Raw genomic sequence first — 21,850 nt, 5'->3', positions numbered from 1 at the left:
TTACATTTCCTTCTGCCTCTAAAAGTGAAGGGGTTGGGGCAGGAGGAGACTACAAACTTCATGCACGCCAACTAAATTCCAGTGCAGAAGAGACAATGAGTCCTGTCTTGTTCCTAGTGAGCTTTCACAACTGCCACTTCCTCCCCTTCCCAACTGCTGTTATTGTTTTGTCTGGGAAGGGGCCAGGGGGAATTGACCAGGATGACTGTCTAAGAGATAAGGATAAACTTTACTGTAAACATTGTTAGCCATAGACTTCTCTTGAGGAGAGCAGATGAGGTTCAGGCAAAGTGAGCCAATGCATACTCACATGCTACAGTCCAAACTGAACATGTATTAAGCATAATGAATACAACGTCTAGGTTTTGCCAGATATGAGCCACTAAAGCACAGTGCTTATTAAATACTTGTATATCACATGGATACTCCATCTTTCTTCAAATGTCCTTATTGGGGAAGGAGGGCATGCATGGGTGTTTTATTTTTCATCCTTTCTCACCAGCCTTTTAAGATTGGGTTAGAATGGTCATTCCAGGGGAGAATGCTCACTTCTCAAAGATCTCCCGACAGAGCAGGGATTTGAACCCATGTCCCTAGAGTTCAATTTTAAGAAGTTTTGCGCTATGCCACCACATTCAGCAGGATTTGTGCAAGAAGAACCAAAAGCCATAGAACATCTAAACAGCTGCTTTGAGAAAGGAACTTGATAACCTATTTTCCTCAACTTGTTTCCCTGCCTAATATCAATGAAGTTATTTCAGAGGTCCAGAGGGTGGCAACACAAGAATGGTCCTTTACTGTGGTGGCTCCTCTTCTGTAGAATGCTCTCCCCGGGAAGGCTCGCCTGGTACCATGATTATATATATCTTTCAGCACCAGGCAAAAACTTACCTCTATAACCAGGCCTTTAACTATCTATAGCCTTTTGGAAGTGGAGGGATGTTTTTAATGTATCTATGTGTGTGTGGGGGGGGGTTTGGTCTGTCTGTTAATTGCTTTATCAACCCAAAGGAACTTAGATGCAAACAAATTCAATAAATAAATAAATAAATATAATAATAATAATTGCCTTTTCAGAATAATTGTGTGTGGGTGTCTACCTACCTTCACAGCAATCTTGCCACATTCTGAGATCTACTTTAGGAATTTCATCGCAGCTTCCATATCCATGTGGGAACTCAGCCACTCTGAAAACATCACGTTGCACTCTGGTTATGTTGTCGCCATTGTCACACAGAATTCTGGCAAGGGATGCCTGCTTGATCTGAGTCAACTGAGATGGAGTAAACACACCTGGATTCTCATGCCATAACCTATAGTCTCACATAAAGTAAGAATAAATCATTAGACAAATCTCAATTAACAAAAAATATGGATAGAACATTCAATCGGAAGATAGGATTAAACTCTGCAATTATCAGGACTGTGGGTGGGAGTCAACTAAAGTTGTTGCATGCATGGAACAAGGTATGCTTGCACAATGGGACTCCACCTCCATGAATCACCACTGCCTGATGGCGAGTATTTCTTAGCTCACCTGCCATTTCGACCCTTAAATGAAAATCCAATGTCAATATATTAAAATACTCCAGTACACCAGGACTAGTCTGTCCTTTGAGAAGATAGGCAAATTGCCTTGAGCATTAAAATAACTGCAAAATGGTGGTCAGTTAACTTACTGTTCTTTGTGAGACATACACTGAAATGAGCTCACAGTCTTTCAATAAAAACCCACTCCATGTTTTACTTCCCTTCACTTACATGGTGGGAGAGGGGAGGCAAGCCCTTTTATGGTGTTCCTATTATTAAACATGGACACGGGTGGCGCAGTTGGTTAAACCACAGAGCCTAGGACTTGCCGATCAGAAGGTAGGCGGTTCGAATCCCCGCGACGGGGTGAGCTCCCGTTGCTTGGTCCCTGCTCCTGCCAACCTAGCAGTTCACGTCAAAGTGCAAGTAGGTAAACGGCGTTTCTGTGCACTGCTCTGGTTTGCCAGAAGCGGCTTAGTCACATGACCTGGAAGCTGTATGCCGGCTCCCTCAGCCAATAAAGCGAGATGAGCGCTGCAACCCCAGAGTCAGCCACAACTGGACCTAATGGTCAGGGGCCCCTTTACCTTTACTGTTAAACAAGTCAATCAGACCTGAGAAGCTATGTTATACTGTTTAAGACAAGGGCTCTTTTTTTCAGCTGGAACTCAGTTCCAGCATCTCTCAGCTGAGTGCCATTGCCATAAGAGAGGTGTTCATAATGAGTTCCAGCACCTATTTTTCTTGAAAAACAGCACTGTTAAGACCATGGGCCCATAGCACTAGGCCACATTAAATGGCAGTGGCTGTCCAGGAAGACAGGGACCTTCTGATGCTATCTGGCAATGCCATGGATGGAATCTGTTGCTTCTGCATGCAGAGGAAATGCTCTACTGCACATCATTCTGAGATCTAACAGCAGATTCTGATCTATATTCTGCCTGCCTTTCAATTTTCCTGAACATGCCCCCCACCCCCCGCCCACCAATTCCTACATTTTTACCACAGGGTACTCGTCCTCCTATACTAGCCAGTTATGGTAACTGAAAAATTAATTAAGCATAAGAAAGAGGATACACAGCCACTATCGCTGATTACTGTTAAGATGGTGAAATTATTAATTTTGAATTATTATTTTTTTGTTTTCTACCAAAACTTACCTGTCCCCATCTCGGAGACGCTTAAACTGTGTGCTCAGGAGACACATCAGTGTTGGTCCCAATCTGCTACCAGGAATTAAATCTTCCACCATAAGAGCAGGAAACAAATCTATGTTCAGTGGTGAACCATATAACCTATTACAAGTAAGATGAATGATTGATTTATAAAAATGAATTCCAAATACAGTGGTACCTCAGGTTACATACGCTTTAGGTTACATACACTTCAGGTTACAGACTCCGTTAACCCAGAAATAGTGCTTCAGGTTAAGCACTTTGCTTCAGGATGAGAACAGAAATCGTGTTCCGGCGGCGCAGCAGCAGCAGGAGGCCCCATTAGCTAAAGTGGTGCTTTAGGTTAAGAACACTTTCAGGTTAAGTACGGACCTCCGGAATGAATTAAGTACTTAACCTGAGGTACCACTATATTGTTAAATTTATCCATAAATATACCATATTTTATAAATATTATATTAAGGACTGGTTAACTACAATAGGAAGCTCCCCCCCCCCCTTTTTGGTAATGTATACAATATCTTTTTTGTTGTTGTTGTGTTGTTTTCTACATGTGTACTATTTCTTGTTTCTTCTGTTTTGTGTCTTATCTTACTCTGTGCACCTAAAATTTTGTATATTTTTCAGTAAAGAATATGAAATAAAAAGTAAAAAAAGCATAAATGATTGAAGATCATACAGTACACACAATTTCAGCCTTATACCACTCTGAAGAATGACAGCTGAAATGTCACACAGTTGGAGATAGAAAGATGGCAGTCTGGTTTTTACTTTGGTTGCCTTCCCCTTGTGTGTTTATGTAGGACTTAATTTGAGCCAATGCTCCCATTCCCCTTTTTTCTGCACTCGCTGCTTGGATGTGTACAGTGTCTTTCCTTCCCCAGACTGAGGATGAGATCACATCTGTAGCATTAGTCAGCACAGCTTCCAGGCAGGTTTGAGCCCTTATTTCCATTTGACTTCTGAAAGCTGATTTCTAAAGCAAGGTAATGTAAACCTTTGCTGTAACTCAGAAGGTAACCTCCAACATTTTAAACATTAGTTGGTTCAGCAAATCTATTCAATAAATCTTATCTATCTAGATAGCACAAAGGCATTCTTAGTTTTGCCTAAGGGCAGTAGTGTCATATGCAAGTTTAAATATGTGTATATAATATATTGACAGACTGCCATGAAATTAAACATTCTGGGTTGTATCCAATGCTGCTGGTTCCTCCTCTTCTCTCCCCTATAGCCCAACCATGCACCCTCAAAATCTCTTTTAAAGAATCAGGAGATCCTCTGGAGCAGATCTGGGGAGCATGCAGGGAGAGGAGGAGGAGAAGGAAAAGTCCTGTTGTGTGAGCAGAAGTGTTGGATACAGCCCTTTGAAAGTACCGTATTTTTTGCTCTATAAGAGTCACTTTTTCCCTCCTAAAAAGTAAGGGGAAATGTGTGTGCATTTTATGGAGCAAATGCAGGCTGCGCAGCTATCCCAGAAGCCAGAACAGCAAGAGGGATTGCTGCTTTCACTGCGCAGCGATCCCTCTTGCTGTTCTGGCTTCTGAGATTCAGAATTTTTTTTTTTCATGTTTTCCTCCTCCAAAAACTATGTGCATCTTGTGGTCTGGTGCGTCTTATAGAGCGAAAAATACGGTACATAACTTACAATTGAGTGTTTTATTGTTTTTGTTTAAAGAAATAAGAATGTTTAGTTCCCACCAAATAAGTACATTTTTATTTTAAGTCACATTTATCTAACACTTACCTCCTGAGTTTCTCTCTGATGTCAGGATTCTTGATTTCATTTTTCAAATCTTCAAACGTGTGAGCCGAAGAAAGGTTACAGTAAACTCTAAAATCGTGGTAAGGTGGTACTCCGTGATCTCTACCTCTTTGAATATTCATTGCGGCCAGATCTAACGCTACTGCCCGAGCCATGGAGAAAAGCCTCTCTGTCAATTCCGTATTGAGCAACTGCGATGTTACACGCATCTTACCAGCGACACCAAATAAACCCCTTAGAAGCGGGTCAATGCCTCCTTCGTTTACAATCCGAAACGGGGAGAAGAACGCTTTATGAAGAGGTATGTGGCCTTGTGGAATAGTCTCAAAGTTTTCATCCAACCGATACAGTATGGGATTGATCAGCGTGTGACCAAACCTAAAAGCGGCAGTTGCAAATTCATTAGTTATTCCAGAATTAATATTGGGGTCGTAACCTTTATATTCGCCAAGCATCTTCAATCCTACCTCTCCCAAAATCTTAGGCAGCCAGTGGCTGTACGTTATGTGTTGCATTTCTGCACCCACAATCTTGCGTGTTTCATGATAAATTGTATCGCCGTCCCAGTGTGGGTTGAGTTTCAGCAACTCTGTGGCAATCCTGTTGTGTTCTCTGAACCACAAGGTATGCATGCTGGTGAGTCCCAGCTGTTCATTGGCGCGATGGTCGCCGGCTAAGAAGCAAGGAATTGGGCTCTCATTCTCATCCCGCATACATTCAGTTGGTGGGCCGGTAGCAAATGGGAGAAGAGGCTTCCCAGATCTCTGCACAATGCCCTGTCTCAGAAGCCCCCTGTGGCTTGCCAAATCTCTGATTTCTTGTGCCTCATGATCCGAACTGCCATACACATTGGATGCATCGATATAGGAAGTCAGCTGATTGATCTGTTCTCGTGGGTAAACCGAATTCATGAGAAGGGAAGTCATGCCACTTCCGCACACCGGGCTGGAACGCACAAAAAACATGCACCGCGCTCCGTTCCTGACTCGAGGGTCGTTGGGCGGCACCATGATGGAGAAACACGGGGGGTCGTTTGTACAAACGGAGCTGCAGTGCTGGCCATCAGAAAACCTGGCTTCACTCAGAGCAGCAACGGTGGAGTCCAGGTCATGGTCTAGGAATTGGCCCCATTGCATCAGCATATGGCTAAACTGGTCGTCAGGGGTTATTGTTTCCGTCCCGATCAGCGTGGTTGAAACCAAGCGTGGCATTGGGAGTGTGTGTCCATTATAACGCCGGTTAGCTCCAATGCCCCTTGGCAAATTAAATCCGTTTTCGTAGACCGACTTCAGCAAGCGTTCAAAGGCTGTTAGGGAGGCTCCCCACATCGGATGCTGCAAGTTATTGCAGGTCCCATCATGTGTTCTGTATTTCTGGTGATAGCACATATCTGAGCAGTTATTCACACGCCTATGGGCCGTGCAGCCTGAGAGGTTAGCTATCAGATTCAAATACTGTGGAGACACAAGGTCATTATAGTGATAGCCTGAAACAGATAAGAGAGAGAGAGAGGGAAGGATCAAATACCTTTTAAGTCCTGGAAACAAAAATGCTATTACTACACGCTTTAATCAGTTTTAACCATGTAAAATCTACAACACTGATAAACTAATTAGTTGGGGGGCATTTTAAATCAGGGTACTGTGAGTTAAGGGGCACAGTTCTTTACCTTTTGAGGCTCTTTTGGTTCTGGTGTGTTACTGCAATAGGGAACGGGAAAGAAAATATTAAAGATAGCCATTTTCTTTCGGAAAGAAGGCACAGGAGCTATGATGAATGATAGCTTCTCTTTATTATATCATAAGCTAGAATGCTCCCTCTTTCGATATCTCAAAAGGTGTGACATTACTTGATCTATTAATCAACCAGTTGACTTCACACACAGTCATTACTGAGAATACAGACCCCCTTGAGTACAATGGGGCTTGCCCACGAGGAAGTGTGTTAGGGTTGCAGATCACCTTTAGGAGGTAGCACAAAAATTATTCTTTTCCTAGTAGTATTTTTTAAAAAACTTACTTAAAGTAATGGGAGACAAGCTACAAATAACGTAATCACAAACTTTTTCTTATTTTAAAAAAACTGATCCACCAGTGCCCTTGGTTGCACATAATGCTGGCATAATACAATGCTATGGAAATTAATTTGTGCATGAGCTGCAGCTTCCACAATCCCTGTTTTGCTTCCTTGGTAGGGCAGCAGCTTAGGGGTTATGTATTTTGTGACCTCCCCTTCATGGATCACTGCCTTGCCGTGGCGAAGGGGCTTGAAGAACTCAGAGAAGCTATGAACTATGCCGAGCAGGGCACCCAAGATGAACAGGTCATAGTGGAGAGTTTTGACCAAACGTGATCCACCTGGAGGAGGAATCGGCAAGCCACTCCAGTATCCCTGCCAAGAAAACTCCATGGACAAAGACAACAGGCATATAAAAGTTATGACGCTGGAAGATGAGCCCCTCAGGTCGGAAGGCGTCCAACATGCTACTGGGGAAGAGCGGAGGGCAAGTACAAGTAGATCCAGAGCTGATGAAGCGGCTGGGCCAAAGCCGAAAGGACGCTCAGTTGCGGATATGCCTGGAAGCGAAAGGAAAGTCCAATGCTGTAAAGAAAAATATTGCATAGGAACCTGGAATGTAAGAACCATGAACATGGGTAAGTTGGAGGTGGTCAAAATGAGATGGCAAGAATAAATATTGACATCCTGGGCATCAGTGAACTAAAATGGACGGGAATGGGTGAATTCAGTTCGGATGACCATCATATCTACTACTGTGGGCAAGAAACCCGTAAAAGAAATGGAGTGGCCCTCATAGTCAACAAAAGAGTGGCAAAAGCTGTACTGGGTTGCAATCTCAAAAATGATAGAATGATCTCGATACGAATCCAAGGCAGACCTTTTAACATCACAGTAATCCAAGTTTATGCACCAACTACTGGTGCTGAAGAAACTGAAATTGACCAATTCTATGAAGACTTACAACACCTTATAGAAGTGACACCAAAGAAGGATGTTCTTCTCATTATAGGGGATTGGAATGCTAAAGTAGGGAGTCAAGAGATAAAAGGAACAACTGGCAAGTTTGGCCTTGGAGATCAAAACGAAGCAGGGCAAAGGCTAATAGAGTTCTGTCAAGAGAACAAGCTGGTCATCACAAACACGCTTTTCCAACAACACAAGAGACGACTCTACACATGGACATCACCAGATGGGCAGCATAGAAATCAGATTGATTATATTCTCTGCAGCCAAAGATGGAGAAGCTCTATACAGTCAGCAAAAACAAGACCTGGAGCTGACTGTGGCTCAGATCATCAGCTTCTTATAGCAAAATTCAAGCTTAAACTGAAGAAAGTAGGAAAAACCACTGGGCCGGTAAGATACAATCTAAGTCAAATCCCTTATGAATACACAGTGGAAGTGAGGAACAGGTTTAAGGATTTAGATTTGGTGGACAGAGTGCCTGAAGAACTATGGATGGAGGCTCGTAACATTATACAGGAGGCAGCAACGAAAACCATCCCAATGAAAAGGAAATGCAAGAAAGCAAAGTGGCTGTCCAATGAGGCCTTACAAATAGCGGGGGAGAGAAGGCAAGCAAAATGCAAGGGAGATCGTGAAACATACAGGAAATTGAATGCAGATTTCCAAAGAATAGCAAGGAGAGACAAGAAGACCTTCTTAAACAAGCAATGCAAAGAAATAGAGGAAAGCAATAGAATGGGAAGAACCAGAGATCTGTTCAAGAAAATTGGAGATATGAAAGGAACATTTCGCACAAAGATTTCCATAATAAAGGACAAAAGTGGAAAGGACCTAACAGAAGCAGAAGACATCAAGAAGAGGTGGCAAGAATACACAGAGGAATTATACCAGAAAGAAACGGATGTCTCATACACCCCAGGTAGTGTGGTTGCTGACCTTGAGCCAGACATCCTGGAGAGTGAAGTCAAATGGGCCTTAGAAAGCACTGCAAATAACAAGGCCAGTGGAAGTGATGGTATTCCAGCTGAACTATTTAAAATTTTAAAAGATGATGCTGTTAAGGTGCTACACTCAATATGCCAGCAAGTTTGGAAAACTCAGCAGTGGCCAGAAGATTGGAGAAGATCAGTCTACATCCCAATCCCAAAGAAGGGCAGTGCCAAAGAATGCTCCAACTATCGCACAATTGCACTAATTTCTCACGCTAGCAAGGTTATGCTTAAAATTCTACAAGGAAGGCTCAAGCAGTATGTGGACCGAGAACTCCCAGAAGTGCAAGCTGGATTTAGAAGAGGCAGAGGAACCAGAGACCAAATTGCAAACATGCGCTGGATTATGGAGAAAGCTAGAGAGTTCCAGAAAGACATTTACTTCTGCTTCATTGACTATGCAAAAGCCTTTGACTGTGTCGACCATGGCAAACTATGGCAAGTTCTTAAAGAAATGGGAGTGCCTGATCACCTCATCTGTCTCCTGAGAAATCTCTATGTGGGACAAGAAGCTACAGTTAGAACTGGATATGGAACAACTGACTGGTTCAAAATTGGGAAAGGAGTACGACAAGGCTGCATTTTGTCACCCTGCTTATTTAACTTATATGCAGAATTCATCATGCGAAAGGCTGGGCTGGATGAATCCCTAGCCGGAATTAAGATTGCCGGAAGAAATATCAACAACCTCAGATATGCAGATGACACAACCTTGATGGCAGAAAGTGAGGAGGAATTAAAGAACCTTTTATTGAGGGTGAAAGAGGAGAGTGCAAAATATGGTCTGAAGCTCAACATCAAAAAAACGAAGATCATGGCTACTGGTCCCATCACCTCCTGGCAAATAGAAGGGGAAGAAATGGAGGCAGTGAGAGATTTTACTTTCTTGGGCTCCATGATCACTGCAGATGGTGACAGCAGCCACGAAATTAAAAGACGTCTGCTTCTTGGGAGAAGGGCAATGACAGGCCTAGACAGCATCTTGAGAAGTAGAGACATAACCTTGCCAACAAAGGTCCGTATAGTTAAAGCTATGGTTTTCCCAGTAGTGATGTATGGAAGTGAGAGCTGGACCATAAAGAAGGCTGATCACCGAAGAATTGATGCTTTTGAATTATGGTGCTGGAGGAGACTCTTGAGAGTCCCATGGACTGCAAGAAGATCAAACCTCTCCATTCTGAAGGAAATCAGCCCTGAGTGCTCACTGGAAGGACAGATTGTGAAGCTGAGGCTCCAATACTTTGGCCACCTCATGAGAAGAGAAGACTCCCTGGAGAAGACCCTGATGTTGGGAAAGATGGAGGGCACAAGGAGAAGGGGGCGACAGAGGATGAGATGGTTGGATAGTGTTTTCGAGGTTACCAGCATGAGTCTGACCAAGCTGCGGGGGGCAGTGGAGGACAGGAGTGCCTGGCGTTCTCTGGTCCATAGGGTCACGAAGAGTCGGACACGACTAAACGACTAAACAACAACAACAAATTTTGTGACCTGTTTCTCTCAAACAGACGTCTATTAGAAGCCAAGGCTTATTCGTAAAAAGAGACAATAAGAAAAAACTAAGATCATTTCAGCCATATCCAGTATGATTGTATTATTGCCAGAATTGTTTGTGAATTACTTTTTAAGAATGATTAAAATTATTTTATATATTTAATCTAGAAATGTTAGGATTTTATTCACAACTATTCTTGAAAATGGTTTGTTTCGACAAGACTGCTATCAAATATATCACAACAGTTCCACACAAAAAATGTACATTGTCAAAGTCATGATCTGGATTTGGGGAATGTGACAAGACAATAAACGACTCAGTATATATTATCTGTTTAGTCCGAATTATGTGGAGAAATCTGGGTAGCTGAGTTACTCTGGTAACGTTTCAAAACCATGAAGCATAGAACCTTCTGCTGAGTTCAGGGTTTTGAGTTTAAGTTTTTAGTATACTTTAATAAAACTCACAATTACTCAAAACAGAAGAACCATCCTAAGGAAAAGTATTTCCTTTCACATGATCAACCTGGCTGCAGCAGTTCATTACCTGCCAAGTCCTAGCTGTTCTGCCTTTCTAAAATTTTAGTATAGCTTCCAACTACTTGCAACATGCCTCAAGCACAGATAACTGCCAAAAACAAGGCCTTGGAGGGATTATTAAATAATTGCTTTACAAATGCCAATTTAGGTTATGCTGATACATTCAGACTAAGGATATGGGTATTCCACCGGGGCAATTATTAGGCGTTGTCAGAAAAGGTGATTACAAAACACGCTTTAAGCAGTGTGGATATAGAGTTGCTCATATCCTCAAGCAGCATTCCACACTGGAGGGAAAGAAGTAAAGAGTCATATGTGTTTCATTTGTGAAACCCTCGGATGAACCTTTATGGTGCTAAAACATCTTATTTGCATTTTGCTTTCAGAATAAAGTATGCAGTTTGAGAGAAGAGAGACACTTCGAAAGAGAAGAATGAGGCGAGGGAGAGAAAACATTTTTTAAAATCCCGCTATGTATTATTTTTGAATTTAACCTGTTGTGTAGGTGCTATCTGAGGCACTTACAAAGGTTTCACATACTTCATTCCAGCTCATGGAGTCTACACCACTCCTTTCAGCTGTTCGGTGTCAATGCCATGTGTCAATGGCTATTCCTTCATTTGGGGCACAAACTATCTCAGCCCCAGCCTGCAGCTCAAGAACCCTAGCTTCAAATTCCCAGCCTGTTCCTTCACCCACTGCAACTTTCTTCCCATCCAAGCGCTTTATGTTTGCGATGGAACATTTAATTTTACCCCCAAAGCACCTTTTCTGGAGGGAAAATGAAACCAGGTTGCTCACCACCATTGCTTTTCACTTTGCCGGAAGCAGTTTAGATCAGAGACATCTTCCTGGCGCAAGACTTTTTTAAAAAAGAAGGTTTCAGATGTGCATTTTATTTATTATATACAGCTAAAACCCTACGCTCAAGATACACCAGCCAAGAGGACAGAGGAGGTGGAGAAGGCCCACTATGCCAAACAAGGAACACAAGGCATGCCACTGTCACAGGTGGTACACTGGCAGAGATGCTCAAATCTAGCAATGGAGCTGGCATAGCTGGGACTGGCATGTCCACACCTACCAAATCCATCTTTAGAATCTGGCCCTGATACCAACGATGGAACTCACAGGAGGGATATGTTTGCCACTAAACTGATTTGAAAACAAAAACCACACAACCCACAACTGACCACCAACTCCTAGTCCCACAACAAAACACAGGACATAGCATAACACACATGACATAACTCTACACCCAGTGACAGCACACAACATCTGTATACAAGCTTCTGACAAACAGGCCAAAACCCGGACGATAAGGCACACAGCACTGGACTATGCCACTCCAGGCTAATGTCATGCATAATTAGAGCACACAAGGCAAAAACACTGACTTGTTCCATTTAGGTCAACCATCAGACCATCTTGCACATGTTCTTGAATTAGCTGCAATGTTCTTTCGAATATTTCTCCAGCTCTTGCTTGCTCAACAGTGTAAGGATCTCTTGGGTATCGAAATAAGGCCAGCAGATCATTTGGAGAACGAGGACGGCTAATAGATGAAAACAGGAAGAAGACATAAAAGTAAAAGGGTAAACAGAGCCATCCAGATGTGTGCAATAAAGCGGCTGTGCCCTTAACACTATGTGCTGACTGGTGACTAATATGAAGACTACGAACTATAAAAGCTCTAATTGTTATATTAAATCATCGGCAATGAGTCGGTCATAAATACATACCTTGATTGCTTATCCCCCAAATGGCAAGCAAGAAATAAATAAATAAAGTATCAGCAGCTGACAACTTCACATGGTTTGTTGAGTAAGGACTGTCAAGCATGCTGCATGACCACAAAACGAAACAAGGGGAAAAGAACCCCTTGTTGACACAATTCACTAGATTCACTGTGGACTGGAGTATACAAAATCTAAGAAAATGTTTCCATCACACGCATTGGGCAGGACACAGCTAATGAGCCCCATCAGCGAGAGCCTTGACAAAGACTTTCATTTGCGCAATGGGGCTTTCCCTTCTCTTCCCTCCCCCAATGTGGCCCACAAAATTGGGTGTTTGGGAGGGAGAGGTCAGGAGAATCCCCAGAACAGCTCATGGGGGGAGGGGAGAGAGAGAAATAGTTCCAAAAGACCTGAGTGGAAAGCTATACATGTGCACAACTGGGATCCTGAAAGTATGCTTCAAAACTTGGGAGAGTTGTCTCCAAAGATAAGCTAGTGTTGTTTCAAAGGGGGACAAGTGTACTTTGGCATGAGAACATAGGAACACAAGGAGAGCCCTGATGGGATGGAACAGTGGTCCATCTACTCCTGCATCCTGTTGCCACGGTGGCCAATCAGATGCCTATGGGAAGCCCATGAGCAAGACGTGAGGACAGTAGCACTCTCCCATCTTGGGAAGTATACTGCCTCAAACTATGGAGGTAGATGATGGCTTTGTCCTTCATGAATTTGCCTCACCCTACATTAAAGGCATCCAAGTTGGTGGCTGTAACTGCAGCCGTAGGAGTGAGTTCTCTATGTGTGCTGCATGAAGAAGTACTTTTGTTATTTAATAATAGTAATAGTTTTATTTTTTATACCCTGCCCATCTGGCTGGGTTCGCCCAGCCACTCTGGGCGGCTTAAAGGGGTAAAGGGGACCCCTGACCATTAGGTCCAGTTGCGACCGACTCTGGAGTTGCAGCGCTCATCTCGCTTTATTGGTCGAGGGAGCCGGCCTTTGTCCACAGACAGCTTCCGCGTCATGTGGCCAGTATGAATGACTAAGCTGCTTTTGGCGAACCAGAGCAGCACACGGAAACGCCATTTACTTTCCCGCCAAAGTGGTACCTATTTATCTACTTGCACTTTGACGTGCTTTCGAACTGCTAGGTTGGCAGGAGCAGGGACTGAACAACGGGAGCTCACCCTGTCACGGGGATTCGAACCGCCGACCTTCTGATTGGCAAGTCTTAGGCTCAAGCGTTAAAAACCTCCACATACAGAGCTGCCTTCTAAAAGTTGTGTAATTCTTTATCTCCTTGACATCTGAAGGGAGAGCATTCTACAGGGAGGACACCACTACTGAGAGAGGCCCTCTTCCTGGTTCCCTGTAACTTCACTTCTCACAGTGAGGGAACCAGCAGAAGAAGAGGAGGAGTTTGGATTTGATATCCCGCTTTATCACTACCCGAAGGAGTCTCAAAGCAGCTAACATTCTCCTTTCCCTTCCTCCCCCACAACAAACACTCTGTGAGGTGAGTGAGGCTGAGAGACTTCAGAGAAGTGTGACAGGCCCAAGGTCACCCAGCAGCTGCATGTGGAGGAGCGGAGACGCGAACCTGGTTCACCAGATTACGAGTCTACCACTCTTAACCACTACACCACACTGAGGAGGACCTCAGTGTATGGGCTGAGCAATGGGGGTGGAGACGCTCCTTCAGGTATACTGGGCTGAGGCTGTTTAGGGCTTTAGAGGTCAGCACCAACACTTTGAATTGTGCCTGGAAACATACTGGGACCGGTGTTATATGGTCCCGGCAGCCACTTTCAGTCACCAGTCTAGCTGTTGCATACTGGATTAGTTGTAGTTTCCAAGTCACCTTCAAAGGCAGCCGCACGTACAGCGCATTGCAGTGGAGAATAGTCGTACTTCCTCTTTTTCCTCCCTCAAATAGTTGTACAGCTTCTATGGGGAAGATTTTGAACTGGTTGGGCTTCTACAATTACTTGGAAACTGGAAAAGCCACATGGCTCTGATTTAGGGAATCGGATACACAGCTTCTGCACTTCCAGTCTCCAAAGAGTCAGCAGGCTTTAGACTAAGTGCTCCCCGTCCTCCAGTCCATACAACCAGTAGAAATGTCCCAGAAGCTTAGTTATGCCTCAGTGGGAAAGCGTTTTGTGCTACACCACCCACTGAGATTGCAGGCAACTGATGTGTGGATATGCCTATATAGGATTACTTGTGAAGAGAGGGGGATTTATCGTACCTAAAAGAATTACAAGATGTAGAGTATCCAGTTGATCTTTGAGCAAAACTGCCATGTCCCCTCAAGCTACTGTTACAAAACGAACAAGTAATAAACCAGCACACTGTCATGATGAAATAAAATAAAACAAAAACCCTCCAGACAATACCTGTCAAACAAATGTGTACGGGTTGAGTTTATTGCTCTGTCAACAGTAGCAATTGCTTCAACAATTGAGCTTGCTACAAACTGATCTCCATTTCGACTGACATCAGGAACTAGAGAGAGGGGGGAGGAAAAAAAGCTGCAAATTTATCCACATACAAAAATGACTCACTATAAGCAAAGTCTAGACACGACATCATTTTTGTATTACAAATCAATCTCTTTTTTTCTAAAAAGTTTTACTTTTACAGCTGAAAATTTTCAATATATTGAGAACATCCTTAAAGAAAAAACAGATTGCATTGGGAATGCCTCCATTCTTCTACAAGTTCAATGAAAAGGTATAAATTACCATTAGTATTTGTTCTTTGTTTTGTAATAGAAAGGTGTTAAAGAACCCCAAACCACAATGCCATGTAAGCCAAAGACGCACTTAAAATATGTGAGCCATGATAGATTCACACTGTCTAAAAGGCTCTGGGCTTTTTCTTGATCACTTGATCCCATTACCTTCTAAAACAGATAGGAGTTTCAAAGGCAGTGCATTGGAAGAAAGCAAGCAAGAAAGAAAGCAATCTCTGACTCTTTAGGCCTTCCGAAAGCAAATCCAGGGTTCTCAGCTGCAGCATGTAATCTTATCTGTATCTTAGCAACATTTCTGATCTAGAGCAGTGTTTCCCAACCTTGGGTCTCCAGCTGTTTTTGGACTACAACTCCCATCATCCCTTGCTAGCAAGACCAATGGTCAGGGATGCTGGGAATTGTAGTCCAACAGCAGCTGGAGACCCAAGGTTGGGAAACACTGATCTAGAGGGGGGGGGGGGAAAGGCTGGGTGGTCTCTAGGAAAGATGAAAGACTCCTATTTCTTCTCCAAGCCCTGAAAAGCATTTTATCTCTTCAGTATTCTCAGTCTCTTGAAATTCTGCCACAACTTCCCTGCACACCTTCCTTCTAATAGTGAATGCAAGTGGTGAGTGTCAACAGAACTGTAGCCATAACAGCCACTGAGAAATAAGGAGGAGGTATCAGCAAGCTTGTGGAAACTCTGAGGTTTGCAGAAGTACAAAAACCCCCACAGCCCAACCCTTTAAAATAAGCCAGGTGGAACAAACCTCGCCAAAAATAGCCCATTCCAAACTCTAGATTACCTTTCTAACGGCATCCTCTGAAACAGGAGACAATGATGTATATTCTTCTTATTAGTGAATTTGCTGGCGGACACCTTATTATCGAGCCATCCAAAGAATAATTAAATATGCAGTAGAAATTATCTTCCCTTGGTGTGCCTGACACCTGTGTTTCAAAATACCTTTCCATTTCCCTCATTCCCTGCAACCCTTCCCTTTTAAAGTAAAGGTAAAGGGACCCCTGACCATTAGGTCCAGTCGTGGACGACTCTGGGGTTGTGGCTCTCATCTCGCTTTATTGGCCGAGGGAGCCGGCATACAGCTTCCGGGTCATGTGGCCAGCATGACTAAGCCACTTCTGGCGAACCAGAAGTTTTTATAATTTCTACATTCTACCACCAGTTACTGCATTGCCAGTGAAGCCTCTTCTCTTCTGAAGATCCTGGTAATTTTTTTAGAGAGAGACTTCCACACCAACTGCAGTTTATAAATCTTACCGTTTACACTTAGTACCATACTAACTGAAGAATATCCAATTGTATTCCTTGCAACACATTCGTAACGGCCTTCATCCGCTGGTCCAACATCACGAATGGTAAGAAATCCCTCAGGGCTAATGTGAAATTTTCCACTTTCAGTCACTTGAACACCATCCTGCAGCAAATCAGAAAGCCAATTTAATTTACTGTTTTAAGTCCACCTGCTGGTGATAATCAAACACTAACAAACTTAAATAAATTAAAAAATACATTGTATTAATAACGAGAGCTATGCATGAAGAATATAGGATGGGATTCAACTGTAAGCAGAAGTCCTGTGTGCCCCTCAAAATTGGCTCCAGAACCCCCCAGAACAGCATGCAGGGAGAAGGGATTGTTCCTTTTGCAAGTTGAAATGTTTGCCTTTGGCTGCAGATGAATTCCTCCCATACTATTACCAAGTAGGAGGGCAACTTTTGAGTCTCATATATTCAGCATTTCATTTATAAATTACAGTGCTTTGTATAATTTTAAAATTTATAAGCATGGAGATTGGAGGATGGGTCATAGCCAAATCTTTTCACAGAATTGAGAAAGCATTATGACTATTATTCCCCTCCTGCTTACTGTTCCAAAGCTCTCTTCGACCATTCTTGTTCAAATTTATTTGTCTTCCTTCCCTTTGTCAAAGGCTTTGCTACACATTGTCACCTCCTACAGTTTAATATTCCAGGCTCTCAAATGAGGAATTTCTCTTTTTTCCAGTATTTTGCATATAAAGCCCTTGCTGCTAATATCATGTATATAAGCTCTTTGCCTTTAGGAAGCATATTTTCCAGATTAATAGCATTGTTAAGTACCTGCAGTTTGAATAACTTTTCCAAACACATGGTCTCAGAAAGAAGTGAAACTAATAATTTATACCAAGGCGCCACAGCTGTCAGCTACTATATGCTTTGTAAAGAACGAACTACACAGGAATTTGAAAACCCATTCTTATTACCTTATTCCATGTTATTACTGGCTCAGGCTCTCCTTGAGAACTGCATGGAATCTGCACATTTGTGCCAACTACTACTGTCATATCACTTGGAACATTACCAAACACAGGGGTTACTAAAAAATAAAATAAAAGTTGCACAGAAGCAATGACAAGTGAGTAAAAGTCTTTAAACAGAAACATTCACATTCATCAAGGCTACAGTTGTACACTCACAAACCTGAGGCTAAGCCTCACTTAACTCAGAATTGCTTAAGTCTGAATAGATATGTATAAGATTATATTACAATAGTACCTCGGAAGTCAAACGTTATCCACTCCGGAAGTACATTCAACTTCAAAAACGTTCGGAAGCCAAAGTGTGGCTTCCAATTTGTTTCAGGAAGCTCCTGCAGCCAATTGGAACTCGCAGAACCCGCACTTTGGGTTCCAAAAGAATGTTCACAAACACTCACTTCCGGATTTGTGGCGTTCGGAAGCCAAAATGTTTGAGCCGCAAGACTTCCAAGGTGCAACTGTATAACAGGGCAATCCTATGAATGTCGACTATAAATAAGTCCCTTAGAGTTCAATGAGACTTAGCTCTAGGTGTGCAGGATTGCATTATAAAGTACAGTGATACCTCAGTTTAAGAACAGTTTGGTTTAAGAATGATTTGGTTTACGATCTCCGCAAAACTGGAAGTAGTGTCCCAGTTTGAGAACTTTACCTCGGTCTAAGAATAGAATCCGAATGGTGGAAGGGCACTGGCAGCCTCATTAGAGAAAGTGTGCCTCGGTTTAAGAATGGTTTCGGTTTAAGAACGAACTTCTGGAACAGATTAAGTTCATAAACCGAGGTACCACTGTAAAGGTTTTTACCTTGAAAACATCCCTCTCACCTAAGAACATTCCTGCCAGTAAGAGGTTACTTCACATTAATACTCTTAAAAAATTGGGCCTGTTTTATGTACAAAATAATCATTCAATATCATTCAACAATTATTTATGGAGGCTTCAGCAGCAATAGACAGAAAAACAGGCAATGTTGCCCCACCCTCCTCCTGAGAGGGGTATCACTGCTGCTTAAGGGGAGCTGGCAGGAGGGTGGCCATGGCAGGACGGTGTGGGCGCACTGGCAGTGCCAATTTGCTGCTCCCACTGGCATACCCCTACAGCCCTCATTTTTCCACTTGCCCTGCTTCTCAAATTTGAGAAACTCTCTATTCAACTAAAAATTCTGGTGATGAAAAAATTCTGTATTTCATCGCTCTCCTCCCTATAAATGTGCCAAGCTTTATCTTCCTAGCTTGTCTCCAATAGATAGATTGCATCTCTCTCTCTCTCTCTCTCTCTCTCTCTCTCTCTCTCTGTGTGTGTGTGTGTGTGTGTGTGTGTGATAAATTGAACCGTATATCAACTGTATACTTAATGGTTCTTAACATGTGTATGTTCAAAAAATGGAAAATCTAGTTGGATTTCAAACCGAAAGTTGGTTTAAAACATATTAACAATCTGGATGAACATGAGTTTTTGTGAACCTACCTCTAGGTTGTACGGTCAGATGAACAGCAACTCTTTGAGATCCTACAATGTTAACAGCTTGACATTCATACTGGCCTTGATCATGTAAAGCAACTCTGGAAATCCTCAGTGTTCCAGATGATAGGACTAAGTGCCTTCTGTCTACAGAAAGTTGGCTTCCTGAAACACACATTTTTTCAAAAAAAATATGAAAGTATTGCGCCATTGATTTGACGCTGAGTCAACAATATTTCCAAAGCATTCTTCGTTCTGTCAACCTCGTTCTTACAAAAAGAAGATGGAAATAGGACAATTAAAATGGACAAATTTTACTTGGTTCCTGTTAATATCATTCCCCTCCCCAGCTTTCCCAGAAAATGCAGCATGGTGAGGGAATGTACTTTAAGAAAATATTTATATATATTCTCAAGCCTAAAACAACCCTGTTTTGACCATCTCATATTTGTACAGGTCTGGGTTCAGGCCTCTTTGATTTGGTGGAAGCTCATATTTGGCATTCTCCCAATTGTGGATTTGCCTTCTTCATTAAGCTTAGCCAAAGAGATTTTAAAGCACTAAGAATGATACCAGAAATGATTATTGCGAAAGAATAAGTCAAAACTGTTTCCTTCTTACAATTGTATTGTCTTAATTCCATTGCAGAAACAGTAAAACACTTTTGAGATAATGGAAGATTTTAAAAAAGTGAAGATTAATATCAAATATCATCATGTACTAATACAGCAAATGCTGTCTACTATACTTTTTACATCTTCTTCTGTGCCTGCTCTATTTTAATAAATATATACAAATTTTGAAATAAAATAATAAATTCTAGCTTTTCACCTTGATCATGAATAAATTACTTGGAAGCATATCCTAGTGAAATCAACAGAACCCAGTTCAAAGTGATCAACACACTTCTGAAGGTTCTTTAATGCAAGTGTAAACAGTAACATGTGTGTATTTGAGTTCTTCCACCTGTTTCCTCTGCAGCAGCTGCAGAGGAAAACAAGAGGAAAAAATCTGTGAACGGCTGAAACTTCTGCACCTTCATATAATATATTTAGAAGAGGAATATCTTCACAATCATGTAAACATAAGTTGTTTGGACTTCAGATTAACTAATAACATATATCTGAAGGAAGTTTCAAGTCATTCTCAACTAAGAAAAAAAGCTCAAATCTTGTCTTTATCTCAGATACATAAATTATAAGTAATTGGTGCCTACAATTCAAAGCATATGTAATGGTCACATAACATGTGTCATGTAAAATGTGTTAGTAACCTGTAAAGGAAAAAAGGAAGGAGATAAGGTTAAAGTTGATGGTTGTATCAAGTCAAGTTGTCGCATTCACACAAGAGCATCCATTTATGCAACTGAACCTTGGGGGCCAGGTGGGGAGAGAGATTCAGAGGAAGGAGAGAGGTGGGAAGTTCTGTTGTGTGAGGGAAACCTTCCTTGGATACAGTCCTAAGCCTAAAAATCTTCCAAGTTAATCAAAAGGCAAGAGAACATGTGGGACAGAGGTAACTGATGGAACAGCCAAAGAATGGAGACCATCTGGCTGTACCTAATAATGACCAAATTCTCCTGAGCTAGACTTCAGGGGCTCTTAAAGCCCAACTTAAATGAGAGGTGAGTTTTTGAAACTTTCAGTCACCAAGAACAACTGTTACTAGCAAAATCAGGGAAACTGAAATAGACATAATTTCTGCTAGGTCACATAATGGCTTGAATTTTGCAAAAACGTATTAATTTTTTTCAAGGTGTACAGATTTCTCCCCAAATCTAAATTCTTACCTCCTTTAGTCCAGGCAATGACTGGCTGTGGATATCCCTGGGCCTCACAAGGGAAGTCAACAGTTTGTCCCTCAATTACTATTCTGTCTTGAGGAGTCACAGTAAACTGAGGTACGGCTGTGTGATAAAGAGAAAATGGAAAAAGACTCAAAATATATACTTCAGACTATAGCTCATTGAACCACAGAACATCAGTACTTTAGATTGTAGATCTAAACGCCATGTACCTTGAACAATGATGAATGCAGTCGCATGGATGCTATCGATGCTGTTGGTTGCAAAACAGGCATATTCTCCACCATCTTCCTGCTCCACGTTTTGGATGTAAAGCCCTCCTGACGGAGTTATGGTGATGCGAGGGTCACTTGGGAGAGGAGTTCTGTCCCCTTTAGTCCATGTGATCCGTGGCTGGGGGTGACCGGTTGCGCTGCATTCCAGGGTGACACTTTCTCCAACCAGTACCTCTGTATTTTGGGGGTGAATCACAAAGCTTGGCCTAGCTGTAACAAATGGGATAATGTTTAAGATACCCTCTGTTAACACCAGTATTCTGGCATTTAGAGAAATGAAATGAAAGAAATGTACACTCTTTAAAAGAAGTATTGCTTTTCAGTGCCTTATTAAATTAAGGACACGGCTAGTCAACTTGTGTCATGTTCATTCCATATATAAAAGCTGAGAAAGGAGAAATTTAAAGCACAACATGAGCGGAAAGGAAAAAGCAAACTGAATTTCCCCTTGATCACAGTACAGTGGTACCTCGTGTTACATACCGTCCCCTTTGCAAACACTTCGGGTTATGTGCTCCGCTAACCCGAAAGCAGGTCTCCTTGTTGTGAACTTTGCCCCGGGATGTGAGCGGAAGTTGTGCTCTGGCAGCGCGCACGCAGCGGGAAACACCATTAACGAAAGTGCGCCTCATATTATGAGCAGTTTCCGGTTATGAACAAACCTCTGGAACCAATTGAGTTCGTAACCGGAGGTACCACTGTAAAACTAGCAGTAGGCAATGTGGTGGGGCCATAGGAGCCAACTCCTAGGGGCCATGGGGGGCGGGGTTCGGCCCCCACAATAAGTGACAAGTGAGATGCTGCTGCTTACTGAGGAGAGGGGGAACTGAGACGTGACACAGAGACTGACAAAGTGCAAATATAGCCACAGAAGCGCCAGATTGATTCCAACAGTGCATTTCTACTGCCCCAACATCCCTGCCTCCTTGGTCTCTCCTCCTCCTTCCCTGGAAGCAGTAGCAACACAGTCATCAGGAGGTCAGATGAGCGCCACTTCCCTGCCATACCTTCTGCAGTTGACTACAGTGGTACCTCGGG

The 21,850-nt window shown here is 42.5% G+C and overlaps 1 protein-coding gene and 1 long non-coding RNA gene across 3 annotated transcripts in view; one reads left to right on the top strand and one right to left on the bottom strand.

Annotated features, from left to right (window-relative positions):
- The window catches only part of LOC307212727, a 48,634-nt gene extending 39,259 nt beyond the window's left edge, over positions 1 to 9,375 (top strand). The window contains exon 3 of the long non-coding RNA XR_013837148.1: positions 9,318 to 9,375. This is a non-coding gene — a long non-coding RNA (uncharacterized lncRNA). The remainder of the gene's footprint in view (positions 1 to 9,317) is intronic.
- PXDN (peroxidasin) overlaps positions 1 to 21,850 on the bottom strand; it is a 79,756-nt gene that overhangs the window by 13,733 nt on the left and 44,173 nt on the right. For both annotated transcript variants that reach the window (XM_079969636.1, XM_079969637.1), the window contains 10 exons: positions 20,750 to 21,022; positions 20,523 to 20,639; positions 18,740 to 18,898; positions 17,220 to 17,332; positions 16,235 to 16,391; positions 14,614 to 14,722; positions 11,873 to 12,030; positions 4,453 to 5,956; positions 2,691 to 2,825; positions 1,105 to 1,313 (listed from right to left, as the gene is read on the bottom strand). In XM_079969636.1, the coding sequence (XP_079825762.1) occupies positions 1,105 to 1,313; positions 2,691 to 2,825; positions 4,453 to 5,956; positions 11,873 to 12,030; positions 14,614 to 14,722; positions 16,235 to 16,391; positions 17,220 to 17,332; positions 18,740 to 18,898; positions 20,523 to 20,639; positions 20,750 to 21,022 (2,934 nt within the window). The remainder of the gene's footprint in view (positions 1 to 1,104; positions 1,314 to 2,690; positions 2,826 to 4,452; positions 5,957 to 11,872; positions 12,031 to 14,613; positions 14,723 to 16,234; positions 16,392 to 17,219; positions 17,333 to 18,739; positions 18,899 to 20,522; positions 20,640 to 20,749; positions 21,023 to 21,850) is intronic.

Source organism: Podarcis cretensis, assembly GCF_951804945.1.
Source record: "Podarcis cretensis genome assembly, chromosome: 3".
In the NCBI taxonomy this organism is placed as follows: Eukaryota; Metazoa; Chordata; class Lepidosauria; order Squamata; family Lacertidae; genus Podarcis; species Podarcis cretensis.
This window is presented reverse-complemented; position numbering and strand designations above follow the sequence as displayed.